At 41.9% G+C, this 23,932-nt stretch overlaps 2 protein-coding genes across 5 annotated transcripts in view; one reads left to right on the top strand and one right to left on the bottom strand.

Moving 5' to 3' along the window:
- The window catches only part of exd3 (exonuclease 3'-5' domain containing 3), a 43,113-nt gene extending 31,168 nt beyond the window's left edge, over positions 1 to 11,945 (bottom strand). Inside the window, exons 1-14 of the mRNA XM_008300682.1 lie at positions 11,875 to 11,945; positions 10,932 to 10,997; positions 6,574 to 6,638; positions 5,935 to 6,096; positions 4,886 to 5,071; positions 4,689 to 4,742; positions 4,391 to 4,530; positions 4,182 to 4,288; positions 4,012 to 4,085; positions 1,468 to 1,506; positions 1,180 to 1,346; positions 640 to 793; positions 283 to 481; positions 49 to 158 (exon numbers count right to left, since the gene is read on the bottom strand). Coding sequence (XP_008298904.1) covers positions 49 to 158; positions 283 to 481; positions 640 to 793; positions 1,180 to 1,346; positions 1,468 to 1,506; positions 4,012 to 4,085; positions 4,182 to 4,288; positions 4,391 to 4,530; positions 4,689 to 4,742; positions 4,886 to 5,071; positions 5,935 to 6,096; positions 6,574 to 6,638; positions 10,932 to 10,959 — 1,485 coding nt within the window. The 5' untranslated portion in view covers positions 10,960 to 10,997; positions 11,875 to 11,945. The remainder of the gene's footprint in view (positions 1 to 48; positions 159 to 282; positions 482 to 639; positions 794 to 1,179; positions 1,347 to 1,467; positions 1,507 to 4,011; positions 4,086 to 4,181; positions 4,289 to 4,390; positions 4,531 to 4,688; positions 4,743 to 4,885; positions 5,072 to 5,934; positions 6,097 to 6,573; positions 6,639 to 10,931; positions 10,998 to 11,874) is intronic.
- A 1,965-nt stretch (positions 11,946 to 13,910) lies between these two features.
- Positions 13,911 to 22,813, top strand: cdc37l1 (cell division cycle 37-like 1). 4 transcript variants are annotated; one of them, XM_008300684.1, is made up of 7 exons: positions 13,911 to 14,148; positions 15,126 to 15,428; positions 15,562 to 15,655; positions 16,421 to 16,536; positions 17,744 to 17,866; positions 18,112 to 18,282; positions 21,905 to 22,813. In XM_008300684.1, exons 1-7 carry the CDS (start codon positions 14,041 to 14,043, stop codon positions 22,022 to 22,024), a joined length of 1,035 nt encoding a protein of 344 aa, XP_008298906.1. In that variant the 5' UTR covers positions 13,911 to 14,040; the 3' UTR covers positions 22,025 to 22,813. The 4 variants fall into 4 exon arrangements, with proteins under 4 accessions (XP_008298906.1, XP_008298907.1, XP_008298908.1 ...); XM_008300685.1 differs by having other exon boundaries at positions 21,908 to 22,813; XM_008300686.1 differs by having other exon boundaries at positions 15,129 to 15,428.
- The last annotated feature ends 1,119 nt before the right edge of the window (positions 22,814 to 23,932 follow it).

The following is a 23,932-nucleotide window of genomic DNA, read 5'->3' on the forward strand; positions in this document are numbered from 1 at the left end:
CAACTACTGGATTTAAATTAAAAGAAGTGTGAATGAGCAGCTTAATACCTTTTGGTGTATACTAAGAAGATCAAGCAGCCCCTCCATCTTCAGTGGTTCCTCTACTAACTGGTGCCAGGTGGCCACGAGACACTTGATATCCCCAGACATACCATAACCTGTATAGGAATAAAAGGAGAAACGTGAGAGAAGTATAACAGAACATTCTTGGATTAATTTGATAGATTAACATACAATGACAGGAAGAAAACGTTACGATTGTATGTTAAGACGCTTGCTAACCCAGTTTAAGGACATTTCGTTCGGAGAATAAGTCTCTGATGAAACCAAGTGTTTCTGGGTGTTGGCAGAATCCGTTCGCACACAAGTCCAATAAGAACACGTGGTCAGAAACAGCAAGCTGGATGAGGGAAACCTGTTGAGCTGCAATACAGCCAAACGTAGGCTGCCACTCCATGTCAACTCCTACGATTCCGCCTTCCTAGGAGAGGAGATAGACACTGGTTGATAAGTCACCAGCAAACAGATAAGACATGTCAAAATAAAAAAATCATCAAATACTTTCACTTGCACCCTATGTGTCGGCCCATCCACACAAAACCTTTCCTACAAGAACTCAGCGTTCCTTCATTTCTCTACCTTGAGCACGATGCTTCGACATCTCTTTAGAGCTTCCGGTGTGTCGACAAACTGAACCTTGTCTTTGCTGAGCGGCACCTGGTAGAACCTCTGACAGTGGGCCTGAGATGGCACCCACTCCTCAGTTTGTCCTGGATCATTCTGACATATCTGTCTGAGCGGAGGAGAGAAACGTGTACGTTTTGTGAGTTTGCACGTTTACGATTAAAAAAGGGATATAAAGCCGTCAACGTCATTCAGTTGCAAACCTCTAACATTCTAGCCCACGCAACCGGCGTAAACAGAAACAACTGAAGACAAAATCTTTGTTTGTGTGATATTGTTGAGCAGCTGTTGCTAAAGAAGTGTAAATCAGTCAGCGGTATGACACCAGACTGACTTGCAATGTGTGAGAAAGGGGATGTGGAGAACAAAACTCCTAAAATACTTGAGGGATGAAAACTCCGACGACGGCTATTCCTCTTTGTATAAAGAAGTACAGCATGTGCATACCACAAGTTGCATAATAGGACATGTTTATGCATATTTTGGCCAACTCACTGTAGCTCAGGCGGTAGACTCTGCTGCTTTTCCCATACCCCACATGGAAGTCGATTCCTGGGGACGTCATATTTCAGTGACCACTGGGAGGCTTTCTCAAGAGTTGAGTACTTCGCCAACACCTCCACCAAGTGGACCTGCAGCTCCAGGTCTCCTGCCACCACATACTATACGGACACAACACAACTAGACATGACACATCCTGTATATCTTACTGACTACGTCCAATATACTGTTCAGCGTGTCTCTACACATCATCACATGTTTACAGCATAACTTTGAAGCTACCTGCACATGGTCACTCCAGTTCTCTTCTGTCATGGTTTTCTACAAGAAAGAAAAACATACACACAGCGTTTTTTAATTAATCCTGATTATTACTTCTCATCGGTCACATTTTCCACAGTGTGGTGAATTCAAAATAGACTAATCTGAGAATTTTGTAATCAACCTATATGCATGTATTTATTTTCAGGGTCCCCAGCTGGTTTCTTATCATCATTATTGTTCATTAGCACAAGGGCTTTGCTTCACATCCTTGCTCTCTGTGTCTTGCCTGTTTTTAAAAAGAGAGTCAGGCCTACATTCATTAACCTTTTCTGATAGCTTTGACCTAAGGAAACCTCAAATTCCTCCATTTGCTCATGTTTTAAGGGACTAAATCTTTCATGCACACTAAAACCAACAGAGGAGCTAGCTATTACTTTATTTGTTTAGTTACAAATGCAATTATTTGTAATTAAAATCGACAATATGCGCATCTAAAACTGCAATCTGTGCAGCAAAACAGGACAGTTTTTGTTTGTTTAAGCTGCATGAATGTCGTAAATCATGTACCTGTACTACTTTATGCTTGGTGTATAAACACTCATGTAATTCACAGTGAATCAGCTTTACATAAAGTTGCCAGAAAGGTTTGCGAGCTCTTAGGAATTACTTTCTGAATCGATTACTCAGACAAACACAACCTGACTTAACTAACGACACAAGCAGTTGTATTGTTCATGTTATATTGGGCTCACTGGGAACTCACTCAAGTCCCAGACTGGATAAAGTAAAAGTACTCTCTTATTTAGAAGCTTGCGGAGCCTCCTTTAGCAGCAACAAGCTCCAGCAGATGCTTCCTGTAGCTGCTTATGAAATGTGCAAAACAAAGAGACGGAATCTTGGAACCGTAAGAGACTGCTTCAGTTCATCAATATTTCGGGGATGTTTTGATTGAACAGCCCTCTTCCGGTCTTGCCACAGCATCTCAGTTGGGTGCAGGACTCTGACTTGGCCAATCCAAATAGGAATTTTCTACCTTTTTTTGGTTTACTTGTGCACATTTAGTCACTGCCTTGTTGCACTACTCTACTAGGCTTCAGGTCACAGACTGCTGACCTGACATTCTCCTGTAAAATTTCTTGAGACAGTTTTGGATCCATTGTTCCCTCTGCGGTTGCATGACGTCCAGGCTCCGAGGTAGCAGAGCAGCTTCAAACCACGAAAACATCTCTACGATGCCTCACACTTGGGATGAGGTTTTGGTGTTGGTGTCAGCGTTGTGCACTGCTGCCAAAAAAATTCAACTTTTGTCTCATCCGACCACAGAACATTGTGAGAGAAATGTTGTGGAACATCCAAAAGATCTGTTGCACACTGCATAATGTATTTTGGGGGGGAAACAGTTTCCCTTTGCGGTGTCCTTCCATGAACACTATTCTTATTCGGTGCTTTTCTAATATTAGAGATTCCTGGAGCTGTTTTGTGGTAACCCTCTGATTCTTTTCCTCCTCTTTCAGGATTACATGTTGTGCTCTTGGTGTGATCTCTGCAGGATGGACACTCTTAGGAATAGCAGCAGTCAGAACTTGGAGTCAGTTAATCTTATTATAGATTTATCAATACCCAGGTCTTTAGAAATGCTTTAGTAGCCTTTTCTACCTTCATGCACTTCTATGTTGTCCTGTGAACGTTGTTATGATCAAGGCATTGTTCAGATCAATCGATCTGTCCTAAGAGGGGCAGACTTAGCTAGAAACCACGCTCTGTATGCCGTGTTTTTATTGGCCAGGCCTTCACTGCAACCTACGCTTCCAATTTGATCTCCTTAACAGGAAAACCTGACCCGATTACCTTTTGGAGAAGTCATTAGGTCAGAGGTTCGCTTACTTTTTCCCGCCTGCACTGTGAATGATGATTAATTGTACAATGAAAGCTTAAAAAAGGACAATGCTTTGTGTGCCATTAGTTTAGTCAGATTGTGTTTGCCTATAATTATCACTTGGACAAAGATCAGACCACATTTTATGAGTAACGACTGCAGAAGTCTTGATCGCTCCAAAGGGTTCACAAACGTTTTCTTGCAACTAAATGTTTTCATAGCAGCGTATATGAGTCAGCGAGGCCTCTCCCAGCCCTCACATATTTAAACATCGACTAAACAACGTTATATCTTTCTTCTTCCATGTGTCACACACACACACATTTGCGAAAGGTCAAGCCTCTGGCTCCTCTTGCATCCATATCTTGAGGCTAATAGATCATGCACCGCTTTAAAAGTTAAGAGTAAAGTTTTAGAATCCAATTGAAAAGACGTACAACACTCAATCCTGTCATAAAACTTGAGGTCAAAAACAAATACTGACATGTTTCTAGTAGGAGACTCTACGTAATCACCAAATAAGAAAGGACGTCTGTCTCCCATCTCAAATATATTACTTCTATTGTCATCTATAAGCTAAACAAGTCACTGATGTGTAGCTGCTTTGATGATATATTGTATGTAATGACAATGATGTTTAAAATAAATAAGTCATAATGAAATAAAACACCTGCTGTATCGCTTACCTCCACAAACCTCTTGTACATGAGGAAACGCAGAGAGTCTAGTCTCCTCTTGTGCAGAGCATTGGGACATAGTGCTGAGTCAAAAAGACAAGGTTACAACAATCATTTCTGGCAGAGACACACACACCTACAGCATACAGGAACAACCACACATCAGCCCAGTCACCTACCTTGGTCGATCTTGAATTTGTCTGCGAGTCTTAAGACGTGTTTCGTGACCATTTTGGGATGGATCTGGCTTGTGCAGTGTTTGGACAGGGCGACACGAGGGAACTGCCTACGGAACCACACATGCACACACAAACACACAAGTTTAGAAAGTGGCAGGCATCCGTGTGGAGGTTCTCATGCATATATATATCACACAGATGCATCATACTTGCTTATCTCTTCCACTGTGAAGTCACGGTGGCACCAAGAGTCCAGCAGTGTGACCAGCTGTTTCTCTAGATGACTGTGGCCGGTGACAAAGGACTCTGCCAGCGGCAACTTATCCTGCAAAATCAGCGGTACGCACATCTGGAGAAGAAAGTTGGAGGTAAAAATTCAGCAAATTGGATAAAGGACAATTTAAGAAACTCAGATCCAACTCGTCTAAAGCGTGTTTATATGTTCCACTGTTTATAAACACACAGCAAGACTACAAAGACATATTTACAGAAAACATTTAGCCTCACCTCCTCCATATTTAGTTCTTGCTGTAATTGCAGCTTTATACTGAGCACTGCCGCCTGTGAAAGCACAAAGTGTTAGTGTCAAAAAAAAAGAAAAATCTATTACTTTTTTGTGCCAGCACTGATTAAACCTTCTTAATTGTTTTGTCTGAAACATTCCTAATATAAAAATAATGTAAAAATGAACACAAACCACACACCTCCTTGTAGCAGTTGAGGGCCTGTAACCTCACAATGTGCAGCCGGAGTATGGACGGATCCAAGGAACCGAGCTGGTAGATGTTTAATAGACTGTCAACAAAGCTGGGCTGGGTTTCTGTTAGTAAGCTAAGAGCCCGCCGTTGGAGCGCCAGCACTTGCTGTTCTGTGAATGAGCTCAGGTTTACCTGTTAGAGCGACACAAATGACAAAGAACCAAAAAGAAACGATGACCAGCAATACAAACACATGGCAGCTGTTGTCATGAGAAGGTCCCTCTTGTGCTTGTCTACATGAATAAAATACATTTTACGGGAATATATAATAAAATATCTAAACAATGGTACAAGTGGAAAGAAAGCACTTCTTTGAAAAACATCAGGTCACATCAGTACATCATTGGCTACCAATTAATTTTAGAATAGATTTTATTGTTAACTTATAAAGCACACTCTGGACTGGCATCTCAGTACATTTCTGATCTCCTCGCCCCATATGTGCCCGGTCGTAGCCTGCGGTCCTCAGCCAAGGCTCTGCTCACCGTCCCACAGTCGAGGCTGAGGACCAAAGGTGACCGGGCCTTTTCTGTAAGAACCCCCACCCTTTGGAACAGTCTCCCTGAGGAGATCAGATCTGCAAGCACTTTATCCTCCTTTAAAAACACATTTTTACAGATGTGATTTTACAGGAGTTGTCTTATGAGTGTACTTTTTCTCCGTTTGATGGCGGTATCAAGGGCAGTACATTTTATCCTCTGCCTGTTTTATTCCTTCCTTTAATGTCTTTTAACTGTCTTCTTTTACTGGGTTTTATTCTTCTTATATATTTTTATATTGTTTTTCACTTCTTTTAATGTCCTTATTTGTTGTTTTCCTTACACTTGTCTTTGAATCTGTAAAGCACTTTGTAACCCTGTTTTGAAAAGTGCTATATAAATAAAGTTTATTATTATTATTACATCCTTCATGTACAGTTTAAACCTTTATTAGTGTAGGAGTGGAGTGGCGCAAGCATGCCGAAGCACAGGTTTTGAAACGGCAGGCTCATGTACCTGAGGATGCTCCTTCAGCCATGTCTGGAATTCCACGAGGATGTAATAGCCAAGGGTGTGACTGCGACCCTTCTGTCTGCCAGGGCAGCCCTCCAGGATTGTCAGTAGGGTCTCCAGAGGCTCAGGCAGCTTTGAAAACCCATCGAGGGCTACAAAACGTAGCTGTGGGTGGACAGAAGAGGAGGGATTGGTAAAACTATACCGTTAAAGAGGAAAAGGTGACTGCATAAAACATCACTGCGACACATTCTTGGTCCTAACGTGAAGAACGCAAACGCCGGCATTAGAAAACTTCCTACATGATGAAAATAAGATCTGTGTGAGAATGCCTTGTGCCGCGTCTTAATTTGCAAAACAGATGTCATCCACTCAATATCCTCCTCGCACAGATCTCAAGTTCATTCAGAGCAACGCAAATTCCTTCCTTCTGACAGACAGTCTGGTTTCCTCATTAACGCACGCAGTCACACGCTGGTGAGCTTCATTTAAAGATGCCGGGACCTCTCGCTCTCCTGCTCGCTCCTTCCTGTGCGAGCGCTTCATGTGGACACACAAAGGCTCCATCCTGCTACCTTTGTAAACACACACACTCAACATTGCATGTATGGACCTGACACATGCTGTGAAAGTGACTCTTACCGTCTGCAGATCTTTCCGGTTCCACAGTTCGAAGAGTTCTTCTCTCAGCGTGTCCGGGTCAAGACCTTGGAGGGGGGATAACACATGCACAGATGAGGTGGGAATTCACTCTGACCTTTGACGTGTCAAGTAATCAAAGCCACTGGAGTTTTTTAAGATATTTGAGACCGTTTGTGGTGCTGGGTTCTTCTCTAATCAGGTCTTTAGGGTTTTAAAGAGTTCTCACTTTTGAAAATGATACTGGGACGAGATGCAAATCCATTGGGTATAAACCTCAAGGATATAATTCATAAAACAAACATGCTACGGCTATGCAAGTTGGTCACGTTCTTAACTGATTTCAGGATTTGACTGAATCTCCTGCTCAGACAAATGTTTATTGAGACTTCCAAGCAATCCAACTGTCAACGCTGTCTGGCTCTAATAGCCTACCTGGGTGTGTAAATATCAGTTTTCTACAGCTCATAAAACAATTCTGAAATCGCAATGCTGATCTACCCCCACTCCCGAGTACAAGTCATGTAAATAAAAGGTCGAATTTGTTGCCGAGCATCAGTAATGTGATATACTGGAAATATTGTTTGTTAAAACAGGCATAACTGAGCAGCCATAACGTCAAATATTATTTCTTTAACAGGCATTGCAGAGCAGCCATAACATCGGATTAACAGCTGAGGCTGGTTGGACAGTGGAGGAACCCAGCATTAGCTCTGCATTCCAGCTGAATCTGCAGCCAAAATACTCCAGAGAAGACTCTCAGGGCACATTTTAAGAATGCCACGGTGGTTAGAGGAGCTTGGAAACGAGAGGAGATGTCGAGCGTGCATGTGCGTTTCGCATTTTTTTGTCCGCCTGTGCATGTGTTCCACTGAGCCTTCCCAAAAGCTCCAGCTCGGTTCTCTGTCGCTCACGCTGTGTGGCCTCCACCGTACCTGCCCCCCTACCTCCCTCCCTCCCTGCCTCCCTCCTTCCTTCCCAGGGCTAGTTTTCCTGTTCTCCTCTCCCTCCCTGCACCAGCCTCTCTTGATTTTGTCTCGGATTTCCCCAGGAAAAGGCTATGTGCTGGTCATGGTGTAAAAAATACAGCCTTCCTGATGCATAGCCTGGGAAAGCAGACCAAAAGGCCTCTCGTCCCCTCTCTCTCTCTCTGCACTGGCCTCTTTCTTTACTGCATCTTTCCTGGCCTGACACTTTTTCTCTGTTTCATGTTGCTTCCTTAACACGAATTTGACATTTATCTCCCAGCAGCAGCAGCAGCCCTTAACTTGATCTTGACTTTTTTCTTTTTTTTTTGCATTATGCGCCTCTTTAATTCCTGAACTTGTCTCAACAAACCACCTGAATTCCTGTTTAAAATTACACTCATAGGATCGTCACTATTTTTGTCTTAGGTGCACGGTTTCTGAGTTTCCCTTCCATCCAAGCTTTTTCTGGTCTTTTCTTCTCATTTTAAAACAGCACAATAAAGAAAGAAATATCTCCTTAACGCCAAAACAATAAAACAGAATCATTTCCTGTGACTTGGTTTTGTGTTTTTATTTAAGAAAATGCAAGGTACGCTATGCCGTCTATTTGCAGGTTCAAGCCTAATTAGTACAAATCATGCAGAGCTCTACATTAGAGTCAGCTTCCACCGTATACTTTTTTTGTGAATTAATACGAAAATCTATTCCCAAATACTAACAAGTTGAGAAAACTGCTTTTCTACTTGTAAAGGCGTCTTGCAGCCGTCTTTTCAGATTAACCTACTCTTCAGTGTTTCAGCCCTGATGTCACAGCTTTGACAGCGTGCTACTGAATGCAGGCAAAGTATAGCGGTTTTGTATTAAACGGACTAAGACGTGCATAAGAAAACAACACTGCCTCTCAAAGCTCCTTCAGTTTAAAACATTTTGAATGGCTGCAGAGTTTCCTTTGCTGCTCGGTGTGGTTCTCTGCTGTTATACACCCCACTCCAGCCCATTCATCCCACTGTCCGACATGCATACTACGTGCACAGGCACTCACACTAACACAAACACCGCAACCCACTTCAGTTTCAGTGTTTGCATGAGGAGAGGAGAGAGCAGAGGAATGTTGAGCATGTAGCTTCTTTACAGTCTTGGCTAGTGGGTGAATGACAGAGCTAGAGGCTCCCCATTCATTACAACATAATAACCCTATCACCACATACAAACACATGGACACACATAGAGTTCATGCACTCGTTCACCTCTGGGAAGATGACTTGTTTTACTTCTTCTTTTTTTTTTTTTTAAACACAAGCCAATTTGGAAATCTAAAACATTCAACTAAGCAGATAATAATGTAATCTGACACCTTGTCGGTTCCTGACTTGACAAAACAATTTTAGTGAAAAATTAGTCAGAGATTAAATCCTCCGCCAGGTCTGACTGCATGTTGCCAGGCAGCTGCCAAAATAAAGGAAGCACAAAGATCAAGTGTCTAAATGGGCATTTGGTGTCACTACAGCCACCAGAACAGCTCCAGTGTGACTTGGCTGCTGCCGTACAAGTGGCTCGACTCCACTGGAAGGATGCCACAACATTCTTCCACAAGTACTTCTCTCCTTTTGTATTTTGTTGTAGGTGCTAGAAAAGGCTTTCAACAGGTGCTATTACACAATCTTGAAAACGAGGAGAATGCCAGCGCTTGTCGAATGCGATGCTTATTAAAGCACTGTTTACATGTTAACTGCCTCTTCATAATTGAACCACTACAACCTGGTTTGTCCAAACGCGGAGTGACACATACCTAATTGAGTCACAGTCAATCAAGTTTCGTTCATGAGGAGTCACAGCATTTAGACAGCGTTGGTATATATTTATTTAATGACGCAATCTGTAGGATTCCTCTGAAAAACTGATCACAAGCCAAATTAAGTTCAGTGACACTGGTGATTACATTATACACCCAGTGAACCCATTCGTGAAGCAAACTAATGTTGCCAAGAGACGTATATAAACAAAACCTCAAATATGAGATGAGTCCAAGCTGGAACATTCACAGAAGGAACACATTAGGAGAGACTGCTTTCAAGTAATTGTTGTGGCAGGGTGAAAAAAAACTGTGGTTGCAATTTACAATTCGTTCTATCAAAAGAACCGAGATTATTTCCGTAATAAATTTTTGCCTGTTAAATTAGAACTTGAACAATAAGGCCCAAAGGGGTTTTTAGTCGAGATAAGTAGTAGTTTCAGCGCAACAGTCTTACTGTCTAACCGACATTTTTGTTGTGTTGCTTTACTGACGGGTACGTTAACGCTTGTGGCCGTCACTGTTTCTCTAAAACTGTGTTCTCCGGAGGTAACGGTGTTTCAGCTTTTAGTTTAGGTTTAGTCTTTTATTCATTAGTGAAATAGTATCAGAGCGGGAAGTAACAAAGTACAAATACTTTGCTACTGTACTTAAGTAGATTTTGCAGGTATCTGTACTTTACTTGAATATGAATTTTTCTGATGACTTTTTTACTCCCTACATTTGAACACAAACATCTGTACTTTCTACTCTACATTCTCAAAACTGGCTCGTTACTTGTTTCAACCTCTGTGGATGACGACATGACGTAAAAGACGTAACAACAAACATCTTTCTCTTTACCAGCAGTGAGCAATTTGTCCCTGAAGCTCAACACATCCCTGCCTGCAAGAGGCTGTTTAGTACTGCAGGACTGATTTTCAGACCCAGAAGGGCACATCTTCATTCAAAGAACGTTGAGAAGCAGCTTCTGCTGAGGCTCAATAAAAGATGTTGGTAGTCTTGAAGAGACGAGTGTTTCCATGTTGACTATAATGTTTAATGTTCATAATGTTGCTGAAATGGAAAACCGTCCAGTGATGTTTTTCTCTGTAGCAGCACTGTGCAGGTTCTTAAAGGATGAAAACAACTGTGTGCTTAAAACTTTTTTCGTTTTGCAGAGTTATCAAAAGAGGCATCGCGTATCATCGAAGCTAAAAATTAATTTTTACTTTCTACTTTTGTACTTAAGTACATTTCTGAACCTGTACTTTTTTACTTTTACTTGAGTAAAGGAGTTGAATCAGTACTTCTACTTTACCAGAGTCTATTTTTACACAAGTATTTCTACTTCTACTTAAGTAAAGAATGTGAGTACTTTGCCATCTCTGAATGTTATTTATCATACATGACTTGATTAACTGATAAATAACATATGCATACTGTGGCTCTCTCCGTTGCAGGTATATCTGAATGAGGAACATTAATGAAAAAATTACCTTTGTCTGAATGACAAAATGCCTTAACAGACTGATGAAACCAGCTATGTTAAATGTCCCATGTCTAAAAAGGGCTCATGAATCCTAGAAGAGAGGCGTACGTAGTAAAACTCTGGTACAAACCCGCTGCTTCTTGGGTAATATGGTTCATTTCTGTTCTCAGGATGGTGCGCTGCTTTCCCTCTGTAGCTGCAGGAACACAAAACAACAGTATAAATAGAAAGCCTCTACCACAATATCACTGTCACAACATAGAACAGATATTTTGGGGATACACGTATTAGTAGAATCAGTAATACTACATCTAAGTGAAGATATAATACTCTGCTGCATGTTTACACATTTGTGTTCAACTATCTTGGGCAACTGCAGTGACATCTTGAAGGATGTCACTGTACCAAAAAGTGAAAATCAAACCAAAAACATTTTTTAAATAAACTTTATACATACAGCAGTTTAAAACAGCAACAAGGAAAACCTGTGGGAACAGCAGCCTGAGAAAGGGCAAGATGCCAGCTGGCTGTGAGACTTGATTTCAGGCTGAGGATGTTTTTTTAGGCCTGAAGTCTGGTTGTTTCTCCCTGTCTGAATGTCTGCAGGCTCAAGAGGCGGTCTTTGGCATTGACTATTGTCAGGGCAGCGGCGATATTTCAGGGAATGGATGAGCAAGAGAAACAAAAATACTGCAGTCGACTGTTTGGTTTTTTAGCCTTCTAGCTCCATCTCATGGTGGGAAAACGCACACAGCTTCCTCAGTAGTTGATTTCATACTTCCTGTTAGCAAACATTAGCTTTTCTGTCCGAATAAACATCGCTTCTAACACAAATATTGTCCTTAGACTAGCTTTTTTTGTGAAAGGCCCACAAAACAGCGCAAAAAGCGATGCAACTTAGCCACGATGCTAACTCAACTGGCTCATGACTGTAAGCTAGCTCACCAAACTCAGTGCTAGCTTGTCATGTTGTCACTGCAACACACAGTGGCTTTCATTTTAAATAAGTCAACAAACAAAAATAATGACATTACAGCAATGTAACGTCGTGCTATCGATAAGTACGAACTCACCGTATACCACTTTTTTCCTTTTGGCTATCGTCAGGTAAAGCTACTTCGCTTGTTACCACTTTATGCTTGTTACTTCATGGGAACGTCACTTTGTTTGGTCCAGTGCGTGGAGCATTATGTACCCTGCAGCGGGTATCGCAGGCAGCACTTGCTCTCACACGGTACACAAATCCGACTGGATCGCAAGAATTTACAGATTATAACACCTAAATGTTGCCATAGCTCTAATAAGAGACGTGAAAATCGACAATTTCAGACACTTTATGGAGGAATTTTAGCAAAATTGATACATACCCTGTAGGTATGGCTGCCTGTAAGTTGTACATGAGGGCAAAATTTACCCAAAAGCACTCTTACTCGATCAGGTGTTTTTCAGAGGAGGCTGCCATGGAAGTTCAAAGCGCACTACTGCCACCCTCTGGTCAAAAAGCAAACAACAGGTAAATATGTATACAGTAGACATGCGCTGTGCAAAAAAGTGATCTTACCTGCTCTGTGTCCTAAACTATAACCAATCCAGCTGTTTTACTGGTTGAAGTAGCTTTAAAGGACCAATTCAACACATGTTTTCCCACCTGCCAATAAAGTACTTAGTGAATAAAATATTAGTAATGCATCTAAATAGCTTGATTTAATTCGTGAGGGTTATAGTTTAAGGATTATAATTCACAGGGCAACTGCAAGAGAGGAGTATTTATTTATTATACATGTTTTACATATGTTAATTACAATCTAGACAAACCAAACACATACAGCCTAAACATCACAAGCAATACTATGATATCGTCCCTACTTTAGCTGTAGGCAGACTGCTCTGTGAGCTCCAACCTCACTGGAAAATGACTCGCTCTCCTCACAAATCTCAAGTAAAATTAGAGACAGTACACATTTGAGTTACAGACATGCAAAAGTTCACTTCCAACATCTTAGGGGCAGAAATTTGTACCACTTAAAATTACAAATGAAATTTGAATTGCTCAACTGGACTAACTGAAATACAAACTTGAATTTGAATCTCATATTTTGAATTTCTCAATTTGAATAACTGTGACAAATATTTGAATTTGAATCATATAATTTCAATTTGTATTTATTTAATTCAATCAAATACACATTTTTGTTTCAAGTCTTCCACCTGAGCAATGCAAATTCAAATATAAATAATTCAAATTCAGTTTCCGATGGCACAAATTTCTGCACATAACATCTTCAGATAATATATTCACAGTAAGTATGAAGCAACTCTCAAGCCTTTGGATGCTGTTTATCACTCTGCACTAAGATTTATTACTGGTGATAATCATAATACTATGAGCTGTATGCTAGACACTGGGTTTTATTTATCTATTTATAGGGCTCCTCCTGTTGTTGTTTTGTTGTTTTTCCAGTAACATTTCTTCATTACACTCTCAAGGTGCTGTCTGTTTTTACTGAGCTTGGAAAATCCAGTTTTATTCCTTTATATTAAAATAAGTTGCAAAATAATCTGGATTCATTTCTAATCTTTGGGCAATTTAGGTTTTTAATTTCATCCTGTTGAAACTTCTAAGTGGATTTATTTGCTTTTTAAACCCTAAATGGTTTATTTTACTAACTTTGCCTTTTAAAATGTTATTGTTTTCCAAGTTGATTTGTGTATTCTCTTACTTGGCTACGATGTACTTCCTGTTTAAATAAAGATTGAATGAATAAATTGAAATTTTTCTTTTTTTTATTTGACAAACACGTCTTTTATTTATTTTCCCTTGTTTGTATATATATTTTTTAAGGTTTTATAAATAGTTTCTATCATATAACCTGTTGGATTGGTCCCTACAGGAATTGACTTGAACCAAACAGAATCCAGTAGAAATAACTGGCACTGCGTCACGTGGTCCCGGTTGTGTACCACGTGTCCTGCGCGTCACCTCTTAAAAAGACGCAGCCGGGACACTTTGGAGCAGCTTGTTGTTATTGTAGCTCACTTTGTCACTAGCCGAAGCAGCAGCGCTCCTCTGCTGTTGCAACTATCCCCCGTTCTGCTCTGCCGACTCCTCACACTGACATTTATCTCCTGCGTAACTCCAGCAGGCCGCTAAACACGGACAGCAACTCTCCAAACACAGCTAGCATCAGCTAGCGGGTCCCGTAGCGCAGCGCAGCTAGCCTGCTAGTTGCTTAGCCGTTATGGAGTGGCTGGGTAACGGAGCTTCACCTCGCCCCGACGAAGAGCCCAGCAGGGACCCGGCTTCAGCGACCACCAGGGGCTTCTGCGGTGTCTATCCTCATCAGCAGGTAATTAGTTCACGGCTAGCGGCCGACTTGTTAGCGGACGACGTTTAATTTACTTGGCATCACAGAGGCAACTCAACGTTATTAAAAGCTAACTAGCTAAGCCTGTTTGGGGATGAAGTGAGAGTTACATAGCAGTGGCACTTCGTAAAGTGTGAGCTGGTGGCTGTTTTTAGACAGTTTTAATTCGCTGTTTCCACCCTCCACAATCACAATAGTGCCACTGCCCCGTCAGTTAGCCAGGAATGGGTTCCCCTCACCCTGCATGCCAGAGTCGATGCTAACCTGATGCGAACCCAGCGACATTCCGCTTATATGTGTGCCAGCCTGTGAGGTAACCAGATCACCTGCAGTGTCACCACCGTGCCAGGACATTGCTGGAATCAGAGGGAGACTTTCCATATGTGGGGATGGTTGGTGAGATCAGAAGCCACAACAGGCAGCAGCTCACGTCCCTCCCACCAAGATCCTCGATGTTCCCAGACACTGACAGCTGATGGCTGGAAAAGGCATTTGTCTCTTTGGGGACTCATGTAAGCGTGGATGAAATGGAAAGAGGCATTTACTTATTTTTAGCCCTCCAGCCTCACCCTGTATCAAATACGGCATGTTTGTGGTCATGAAAGCTTGAATGCAAAGGGCCTACATTTAGTGTGTGATTCAGAGTGATGCAGCAGTTTGTAGATGTCAGCTGTTCACTCCTAGGAGAGAGTCAGTCTGCTGATTTAAAAACACACATGCAGACTACGTAGAAAACGTGTGTGGAAAAAGGATTAGCATTAAAATTATAGTCAGGTTCCCCAGTGGTGGAAGCCCTCTGTGGGGAATGCTGCTGTGACTCATTTCATCAGAGTTGCATAAATGAATCCTCCTCAGTGCCCTCCCCTCTTTTCTGCTTCTACATATCATGACCTGATGATCTCACCAACAGTATTCCTCCCCACACTGATCTCCTTTTCTTCCCGTTCACCTCACACCAGCAGCTGCCGTCGTCGCACGTTTGCGATTGTGCCATGGCGTCGCTGTGCCAGAGCCAGCAGCGCTGTGTGAAGGCCTCCATCGTCTCCAGTTGGCGGCTGGCTGAGGCGCAGGATCAGCTGTGTTCGTTAGGAGTCTACAGCTCCGAGTCGCTGGAGCAGGAACGCGCTCGGACTCTGGCCTGCCCCACAGAACTCACACACACTGAGGAGGAGTGGCGCCGGAAAGAGAGCATGCTGGGCGGTCAGGAACCCAGCCGCAGTCCCGTGCTGGGAGCTGTCGGGAGCTGGGATGTTTTTGATAAGGTCAGTCTGCAAACACGTGAACCTGAAGTGGACAGTTGAAGTCAAATAGATTTTATGTCGTAAGTGATGCAGGCACATTATGTTCTCTTGTTGTTATTTGTCTGGCTTCATTAATGGTTTCTCTTTGTTCCAGAGTATCATCAATGTCCAGAATCAGCCGATAGATATGGATCAGGACAAGTGCAAAACATTTCTCCAGAAGTATGAACAAGAGCTCAGGCATTTTGGTAAGTGAGATACCAAATCAGTGTGTCGAGTTTTATTTAAATTAGAAGGAATGTCATCATTTAACAATTTAGATTGTGGCAGGTTTAGGGAGGATTTTTCCTTCAGCTTCAGTGGAAGAGGTCACGTTATTTAGTTTTTATGTGTATGCTTGTATGATTAAGTTAAAGTTGGGATTTCATCTCAGCGTGTGACATTCTTGCTGTGGTCGCAGAAGATGTGCCACCTACTGTTTCTCAGCAAAGTCTTCACCCTTGTCCGTTATTAAAAGCGGAAGAGCTGAAAGTTTGTAGTCTCAGTAGTTGTTGTTTTATCCACTTTGTGTGCTAAGGAAAAGTCCGTATTACGTTTCTCATTTTCTAATTTCACTGGTGCAAAACTTTCCATTGTTTGTGATGAATTGTCATTCCTTAGAGGCATGAAGTGTCTCTACTGGAATGTAGGAAACCATTCTTCAAACATACAGGATGCTCTGAAAAATGATCCTCAAGAATGTGAAACACAGGCTGCAGATTTCTTGTGCTGGATACTTTCAAATGTACCACAAGAAAGCAGATGATAACAAGCCTGAAGAATCACACACGTCTATCACACAAGCTTATGTCTGTTTGTGCATAACAAGTGCCTAGTATTGCAAAGCTCGTTTAATTATGTTGTAAAGCCAGCAATGTTGCTGTGCAGTAAGTATTTGTGATATTGTATTATCAACAACGTCCTCCCAAAGCAGTCAAAAAAAAAAAAAGGCGTGTGCTTTGTTTCCCTGTCAGGTATGTTGCGGAGATGGGACGACAGTCAGCGATTCCTTGCCGACATGCCTCAGCTCATCTGTGAGGAAACAGCCAACTATCTAATTCTGTGGTGCATGAGACTACAGCAAGAAGGGGTAATGTGCTGACGGAGCTGGTCTTACTTTTATCTGTCTGTTATAATCAACAGTTCCCCAACTACGATAACGCTGAGAGACCAAAACGGCACTGAATTCATCCTCGTCAGCAACGTTGTCAGTGTGGCTGCATCCTCCGTGGAGCAGAACTCTGCTTCTGTCCTAAAAACTGTGAAAATACACAAGATAATGAACTAAAACAACAAATGCAGCCAGCGCAGTTCTTTCCCTTTTGGGTAGTCAAGCAGTGCAAACACTGAACCGCTTGCCTCAGCTCGTTCGACTGCACGCATCTGAAACACGGATCAGGGTTATTTTTATTCTATTCATTGCTGTAGGCATTTTGCAAAGTTGAGATTTGTCTTTTTAAGAAAAGAGCTGGTGTTAAAAATTACATTAAAAAGGCTTCTCGAGTATAAAGTAAGCCATGGTAATGTGACAGGCATCCAGCAATAATCAGATAAAATAAATTCAGATATTTCATCATTTGCACGCCTTGTCCCTTTTCTATGAAAACAAAAAAATAAAAAAGCTAAGAATCCATATGCCATCTTATGTGTTTCATGAGTTTTGGGGCAATTATTTCAGTGACATGAAGTTAAATCAGGCCGTGGCTTCACTGAAATACCGTTTAGGTTAGAATCTCAGCAGGGGATTTGTTGATAGAAAGAATAAATAATTTAAGCCTTATCCTTTCACCATTTTCATGATCTGCAAAATAAGATTAGAGGTCTGACTGAGGGAGGAAACAAACAGACAGTGACCCAAATACACGCATCAATGCATTTGGCTACTTTTTTGTTATCAGAATTTGCAGAAGTCAGATGTCGGATATGTTAAACAGTCCCTGTTTCCCATGATGCCAAGTAAAAAGTATTAAACTAACATCCTAGTTTTTTCATGTCCAGTTCCACACATTGTACAGGTGTTGCTTCAGAGTCATTGTGGTGCCAGAAATTGGACTTTTTCAGAACACAAAACATACAGACTGAGGTCCCAATGAGTTTACAGTCCTCAGTAACTAAATAAACTACTGCATATATGTAAGGTATCAGAATTCACTGACTGTGTTGTGCATGATATGAAATGTGATTTTTTTAAAATGGGTTATCATGAAGGGACCTTTTGTGTAGCTCAAGAGGTTCAATGTGCAGCAGGCTGTGACAACCAGACCCTCCAAACCAGCTTCTTGTTTTGCACCTTGCAGAAAGAAGCGCTGATGGAGCAGGTGGCACACCAAGCTGTAGTTATGCAGTTCATCCTGGAGATGGCTTCGAACTCGAAGCAGGATCCTCGAGGCTGCTTCAGACAGTTCTTCCACAAAGCCAAAGTAAGACGCATGCAGAGATTTAAGTTAACACGGCACTCTGTCTCAATCCTTTTAGTATATCCTAATAGACTGGAACAAAAGCAGATTATTAAAAAAAATCATGGCTTTACACTTGAATGTTCCTGTTTTTGTTGTGGAAAATGGATGTGGTGACTGAAATTTCTTCCATCTCCCTCCAAATGAGTGTTGTCTTTAAGCCGCCTTGTGCCCTGTCTCCTGATATTATTGCCTCTGTTGCTCTGCAGGAAGGACAAGACGTCTACTTAGAGGTCTTCCACACAGAACTCAATGCCTTCAAACAGAGAGTTAAAGAATACACGGTCAAATGTAGAAGCGACACATCCACCATCGAGCAGCAGAACATCGGCACAAACTGCAGACTCGACCCCAAAGAAGCAACAGACTCTTTACCTCCAGTAAGTATGTGTTTTCTTAGAACCACTACGGTACTGCAGTTGCCTCTTGCAGCTGTGAGGTGGCGCCATTGAGCTATTGTGTATTATTCCCTGCTCATGCTGATGCAAATTTGCAAACAACTATTTTCACTTTCAAAACACATCATCACAGGAAGCACCACGTTTTCCCACAGCTGCTGCCAAAGTTGACTTTACCTGTAAACCAGTGCTGAGAGGTCATCATGTTGCTGATGTTCGCCAGTGAGACAACACTTGTGTAAAGCATTTGTAAAGAATTGTTGTTGTCTTTCTCAGTAACTTCTTGCACACAGCAGAACGCTGGCACAACATCATCACAGTGCTTCTACGCTGTGATCCGTAAACTTTATCTTTAGAAGCTGAGATGTCACAAGCAAAAACTTGCTAATTAGGAAGTAGCACAAATCGCTGTTGCAGCTTTTTCAAATCAGGCCTTTATATAGTCGAGTACAATTATAACTGTGAAGCACTTATAGTTCACAGTTGACTTTATATCCCTTTAAAAAAATTAAAATAATCTCTAAATCCAACCTGTAACGTGTCAGTAAAATAGATAGATAGATAGATAGATAGATAGATACTTTATTCATCTCCAAGAGAAATTTACAGTTCCAGCAGCTTCCAAGAAGGGAACACAGGGGCATGCAGTGTTCTAGTACAATAAGTTTAAGTGTTGATAAATGTCCCAGTGGTTAGATTTCTGTGAAGATTCTCAGTCATCCAGGTCGAGGTTATTCTCGTAGACTAATCGTAGCAGCTGGACTTTCTTGAGTTCCTTGAAGACGTTTCATGTCTTATCCAAGAGGCTTCATCAGTTCTGAATTGAAACCAAAACTCAGGTGTTAATGGCTCCTTAAGGATATCTGAAGATATCTTCAAGGAACTCAAACAAGTCCAATTGCTACGATTAATCTACCAGAAAAGTCCCAGTGGTTAGGTTTTTGAGCTGCTTGACATGCATTGTTCTTTATTAGCTGAGGAAATGGCAACAGCAGGTAGTTAAATGAGCCATATTAGGCAGTTTTAAATCATATTATAATCATAATAATAATAATACGTTTATTTTGTACAGTGCTTTTCTAGATACTCAAAGTCAGAACAGACACAAGTGGAATAAAAGGCAGATAAACAAAGCAAGGTGTAGAAAGCAGGTATAAAATGGCACATATACCAGATTTAGTTTTTTCTGGTTATTTATTCTTTACTGCTGGCTGTCTGAAGTCAGGGCTGATTTTAATGTTTTTTAATGCTTTTATTGTTGTCATACACAAAGTACAACAAAATTAAAAGGCAACTCCAGTGGTGCAAAAGTATAAAAGTAAAAGTATAAAAAGACAAATAAGAATATATATTTACAAAAGGAGCCAGTAGGAAGTGTATACAGTTAGCCAAACGGCAGAATAAATATATTGCACTGTTGAGGTAGGAACACTGTGGATATATGAGAAATATGAATGATATAAATAATATGAAATAGAAAAAAATGACATTTTAGATGAAGCTTTTTTTAAAGTGGTGTTTAACAGTAAAAATCAAGCAACACAAGTCTGACACACCAAAGTGCACATCAGCCATGCAACAGATGTTTAGTCTGTCCTCTACTCAAGTTGTACATAGAAATGCATGTACTGCTGTAGAAGTCGTTATTTTCTGGATACAAACAGACTTTGACGTATTTTGACGCCTTTTTGTTCTTAGCACACCCTCATTAACCCATAAAGGCATGGTTTTTGCCATTTTAGTAATCAGGTCTGTAATTTAGCCCTTTGAAGTTCCCTCTTTGGTTGCAATCACAGCTTTGAGTCGTCTTCAAGCCTCTAAAAGCTTTTCTCACCTGGATTTGGGCAGCTTATCCCACTCTTCCTGGCAGATCGTCTCAAGCGCTGTGTGACTTGATGGGAAGTGTCTGTGAGCTAGAAAAGATTTGTCCAAAGATGCTCTATGAGGTCCGGGCCTCGGCCGGGCCTCTCAATGAAACTTGAACCCAAAGCCGCCACAGCTTTGTCTCGGCTGCAGAGTTCAGGTCAGAGGTGAACTGTCCCCCTAGTTTCAGGTCGCTGCACTCTGGTGCCAGCTTTCTTCAAAGACGCTTCTTTATTTTGCTGCATTCATGCTTCCATCATTCTGAGCATTCTTCCTGCAGAGAAGCACCCCAGACGCATAATGCTGCCACTCCAGGTTTCACTTTGGGGATGATATTAGCATAGGCTGGGAGTTCTGCCTGAACAATTTTTCTTCTATCCAAGAGTGACTTCATTCTAGTGCTTCTACCATAACGACCTCAACTGGGGAAGTGCTGCTGAGGTGGTCCTTCTCCTGACAGTGACCAAAGTCCTCCTTGCTCGGTTACTCAGTTTGGCAGGATGACCAACTTGAGGAAGAGTCCCGGTGGTTTTAGTTATATTTCATAAATATTGAGATCCCCTTGGTCCTGGGAACACGTTAAGCTTAGAAGGTAGGTTTAGATCCTTACCTTTAACTGTCCTTTGTCACAGTTTTATCACAAAGCTCTGTAGAGAGTTCTTTGTCATGGCTTGATATTAGCCTTTTTCAACTGCGTATCAATTTATTTTTCTTTAATCATCCTTGAGATGTTTCTAGGTCTTGATTGGGGTCAATCAGTAGCACCCAGGATAAATCAGTTTGGAGTGTTGCAGCAAAGGATCTGTTCACTTTTGTAAACGAGAGAATTCAGTTTACTTGTTAAATTGTTTTCTTTTGGGTTATTTAATGTGGACTGATTGGCAAAAAAAAGCAATTTTATCCATATAAAGTACAATGACTAACCCACTAAAGTGTGCAGGATGTGAATTTTCTGCATCCGCTGTAGATGCAGCTCTACTCTCTCCTCCAGTTTAAAGGAAAGACAGAATCCTGTGTGACCCAACGTGAACAGACGGTCGCTCTCCGGAGCCCCAAGCTGTCTGTTTCCTCCACATTAAAACTCTTTACTGTACACGACATTGTAAACTAATTACAGACATGAAAGAGATTTCTATTTCAACATTCAGAGGAAGTCATGTGTGAAAGTTGCGAAGGCTACCTACTAAACTTGATCGCTGCACTTTGAAAGCCTTTTGTAAGCCAGAGAGAGAATGGGGCCGCCAACCCTTCGGGGGCCCCCACAGCTTGACAAGCTGCCAAACATCTACTCAGAAAAAAAAAAGGGGGAAATAAAACCACATCCTTCCTCTCTCAAGGGGGATCAAGTGTGTTGAAACTGAAGCTGCTCCTGCTTTTGGATTTGTGCTGTTTTGTTCCTGTCAGAGCGTCTCTTCACCTCAATTTGAACTCAGTTTGTGAGGAGCGATTACATATTTGAGGAACTGTTTTGTTTTGTTTTTTAAGAAGAGCAAACATCTGTGCCGGGACAGATTTGTTTTGTGTCATGGCAACATCTACAGAGAGGGAAATCTGAAGTCACAATTTTAGTTGCAACTCGGATCAGCACAAGAAATCTTCCAGGGGCGGAGACGGCGGCATTATAATCCTCCAGCTACACCAGACTAATCCCTCGAGCCTCGTTTGAACCTCTTTTTAATGTCTCATGTGTGCCAGACAGTCTTCACCTGTTCTGACTCCTCCTGTCTCTGTCTTCCTCCAGCAGATGGCAGAGTATCCTGTGAAGCGTTGTTTAGAGGCTGGACTTTGGACAAGCACAGGGCGGTGGACAAAGGACGACGCCACAGAGACAGACGACATACGCATGATGGAGACGTCTTAAGGAACGTAGGCTCGGCCCCTGCTGTTCTTCCATCTCCATCGTCTCTCCCCGTTTTTAGGAACAAAATGAGTTTGAAGCCCTCTTTACGCAGCAGCAGCAGCAGCAGACCGGGCTGCAAAAAACGCTATTGCAGAGCAGGAATAAACGGAGACGCTGCAATTTTCAATGGAGAGCCGGCAGGAAACACGTGTGTCGGTGTTGCCGTTAGCATGTCGCTGTGGTTGGCGAGTTGGTACCTGCAGTGTCTTTTGCCAGCTGAATGCATGTTGTGCCATAACCATTGTTTTACAGATGGAGTTCTCACATCCTTGAAGCTTGTCTTTTTTTTGTTTTTTTTTCTTTCTTCCGGATCAGAGGAACATCCTGGCTTAAAAAAAAAAAGCAAAACAAACTGCACATTTTATCCAGACAACATATGGAATACTAAACCTGTATAGTCTCTGGGCAGTAGCCAGTTGTGAACCAAATCCATGACCTGAAGCAGGGCTCAGGTCATTTGAGAAGGGTTGTTGGAGGAATCGTGTTGGGTTTGAGAGGAGTTTAACTGACAGCTTTGAATCACACGAGATACAGGAGGGTTTAACTGAAGCTGAATATTTTATATGTGCAGTATTGGAAGCTGTTCCGGGTCAAAAGGTTTGATCCAAAGCTCCAGGATACAGTGAGGACTGTAAAAGGAAGGTGTTTTTAGGTAGGAGTGATTTAAATCAAGGGAAACACGCCTATATTTAGGAACTTCTGAGCATATTTGGAATGAAGTAAACCTGAGACGAATCTGTTTGCCTGAGAGTCAGACTTGTTGTCGTCGTCGTATCATATCAGCGGTAAAAACTGGACGTCATAGTGCTTCAGTTGATGTGACGTAAGCCTTCGGTTTTTAAAATTGCTTCACTCCAAGCAAACTTAGCAGCTTTATGCTAATTTGCAAAGAGCACTTTGAGTAATCATGTCTGAATCTCTACGTCCACCTGGATTTACCTGGATTTGTGTTTTTTCCAAGAAAAAGTGGGCTTGAACGCTCTTTTGTTTTGTTTTTTATTTTCTGGTCACATCCTCCCTGTACTGAAGGTGGCGCAGTGGCCTCGCAGTAAGAAGGTCGCTGGTTTGCATCCCAGTCAGAGCACCGGGATCTTTCTCCATGTTCTCCCCGTGCAGCGTGGGTTCTCTCCGGGTTCTCCAGCTTCCTCCCACACAGTCCAAAACCATGTTGAGGTTAATTGGTGATTCTAAATCGTCCGTAGGTGTGAATGTGAGTGGTTGTCTGTCTCTAACTAGACTGGTTACCTGTCCAGGTGAACCTGCCTTCACCCTGAGTCAGCTGGGATAGACTCCAGCCCCCCACGACCCTAGTGAGGATTAAGAGTGTATAGATCATGGATGGATGGATGGATCCTCCCTGTTGGCTCCCAAAACCGATCTACATGTGTTGCACACAACCCCACAGGTGTCTCAGGCTGATTATAGGAGAGGATGATAATTCGATGGTCAGTTGAGCAATGAAAAGTCAACAGTGGATGTTTGAAGATGGAAGCTTTTGTTTGGCTTCTGTCATAAATCATCATTACCTGATTGTTGCTGATCCTCGTTGTGGCGGAGAAGCGCGTCCTCTCTCGTTGCTTTAAGTAAAACAAGTTTGCTAAAAGGATGGTTTATGTGACGACGTAGATTTTAAAGTTGTGATTATCAGTGTGGCCTTATATGTCTAAACTCTTTGCCGGAGCACACTACAGCTTCACAAGTGGAGCAGTCAATGCAATATCAGCATCTCTTAACGTGTTTATTTCTCTGTTTTCCAAAAAGTATTCCTTGCTGTTGTCTGGAAAGGATTAAAAACAGCAAACTGAAAACCTCTCCATTTGTTATTAACATGCATCTGTGGCAGTGAGGTTCTATCTGGGTAGCTGAGAT

This window comes from Stegastes partitus, unplaced genomic scaffold, assembly GCF_000690725.1.
Source record: "Stegastes partitus isolate 25-593 unplaced genomic scaffold, Stegastes_partitus-1.0.2 Scaffold1574, whole genome shotgun sequence".
Taxonomy (NCBI): Eukaryota; Metazoa; Chordata; class Actinopteri; family Pomacentridae; genus Stegastes; species Stegastes partitus.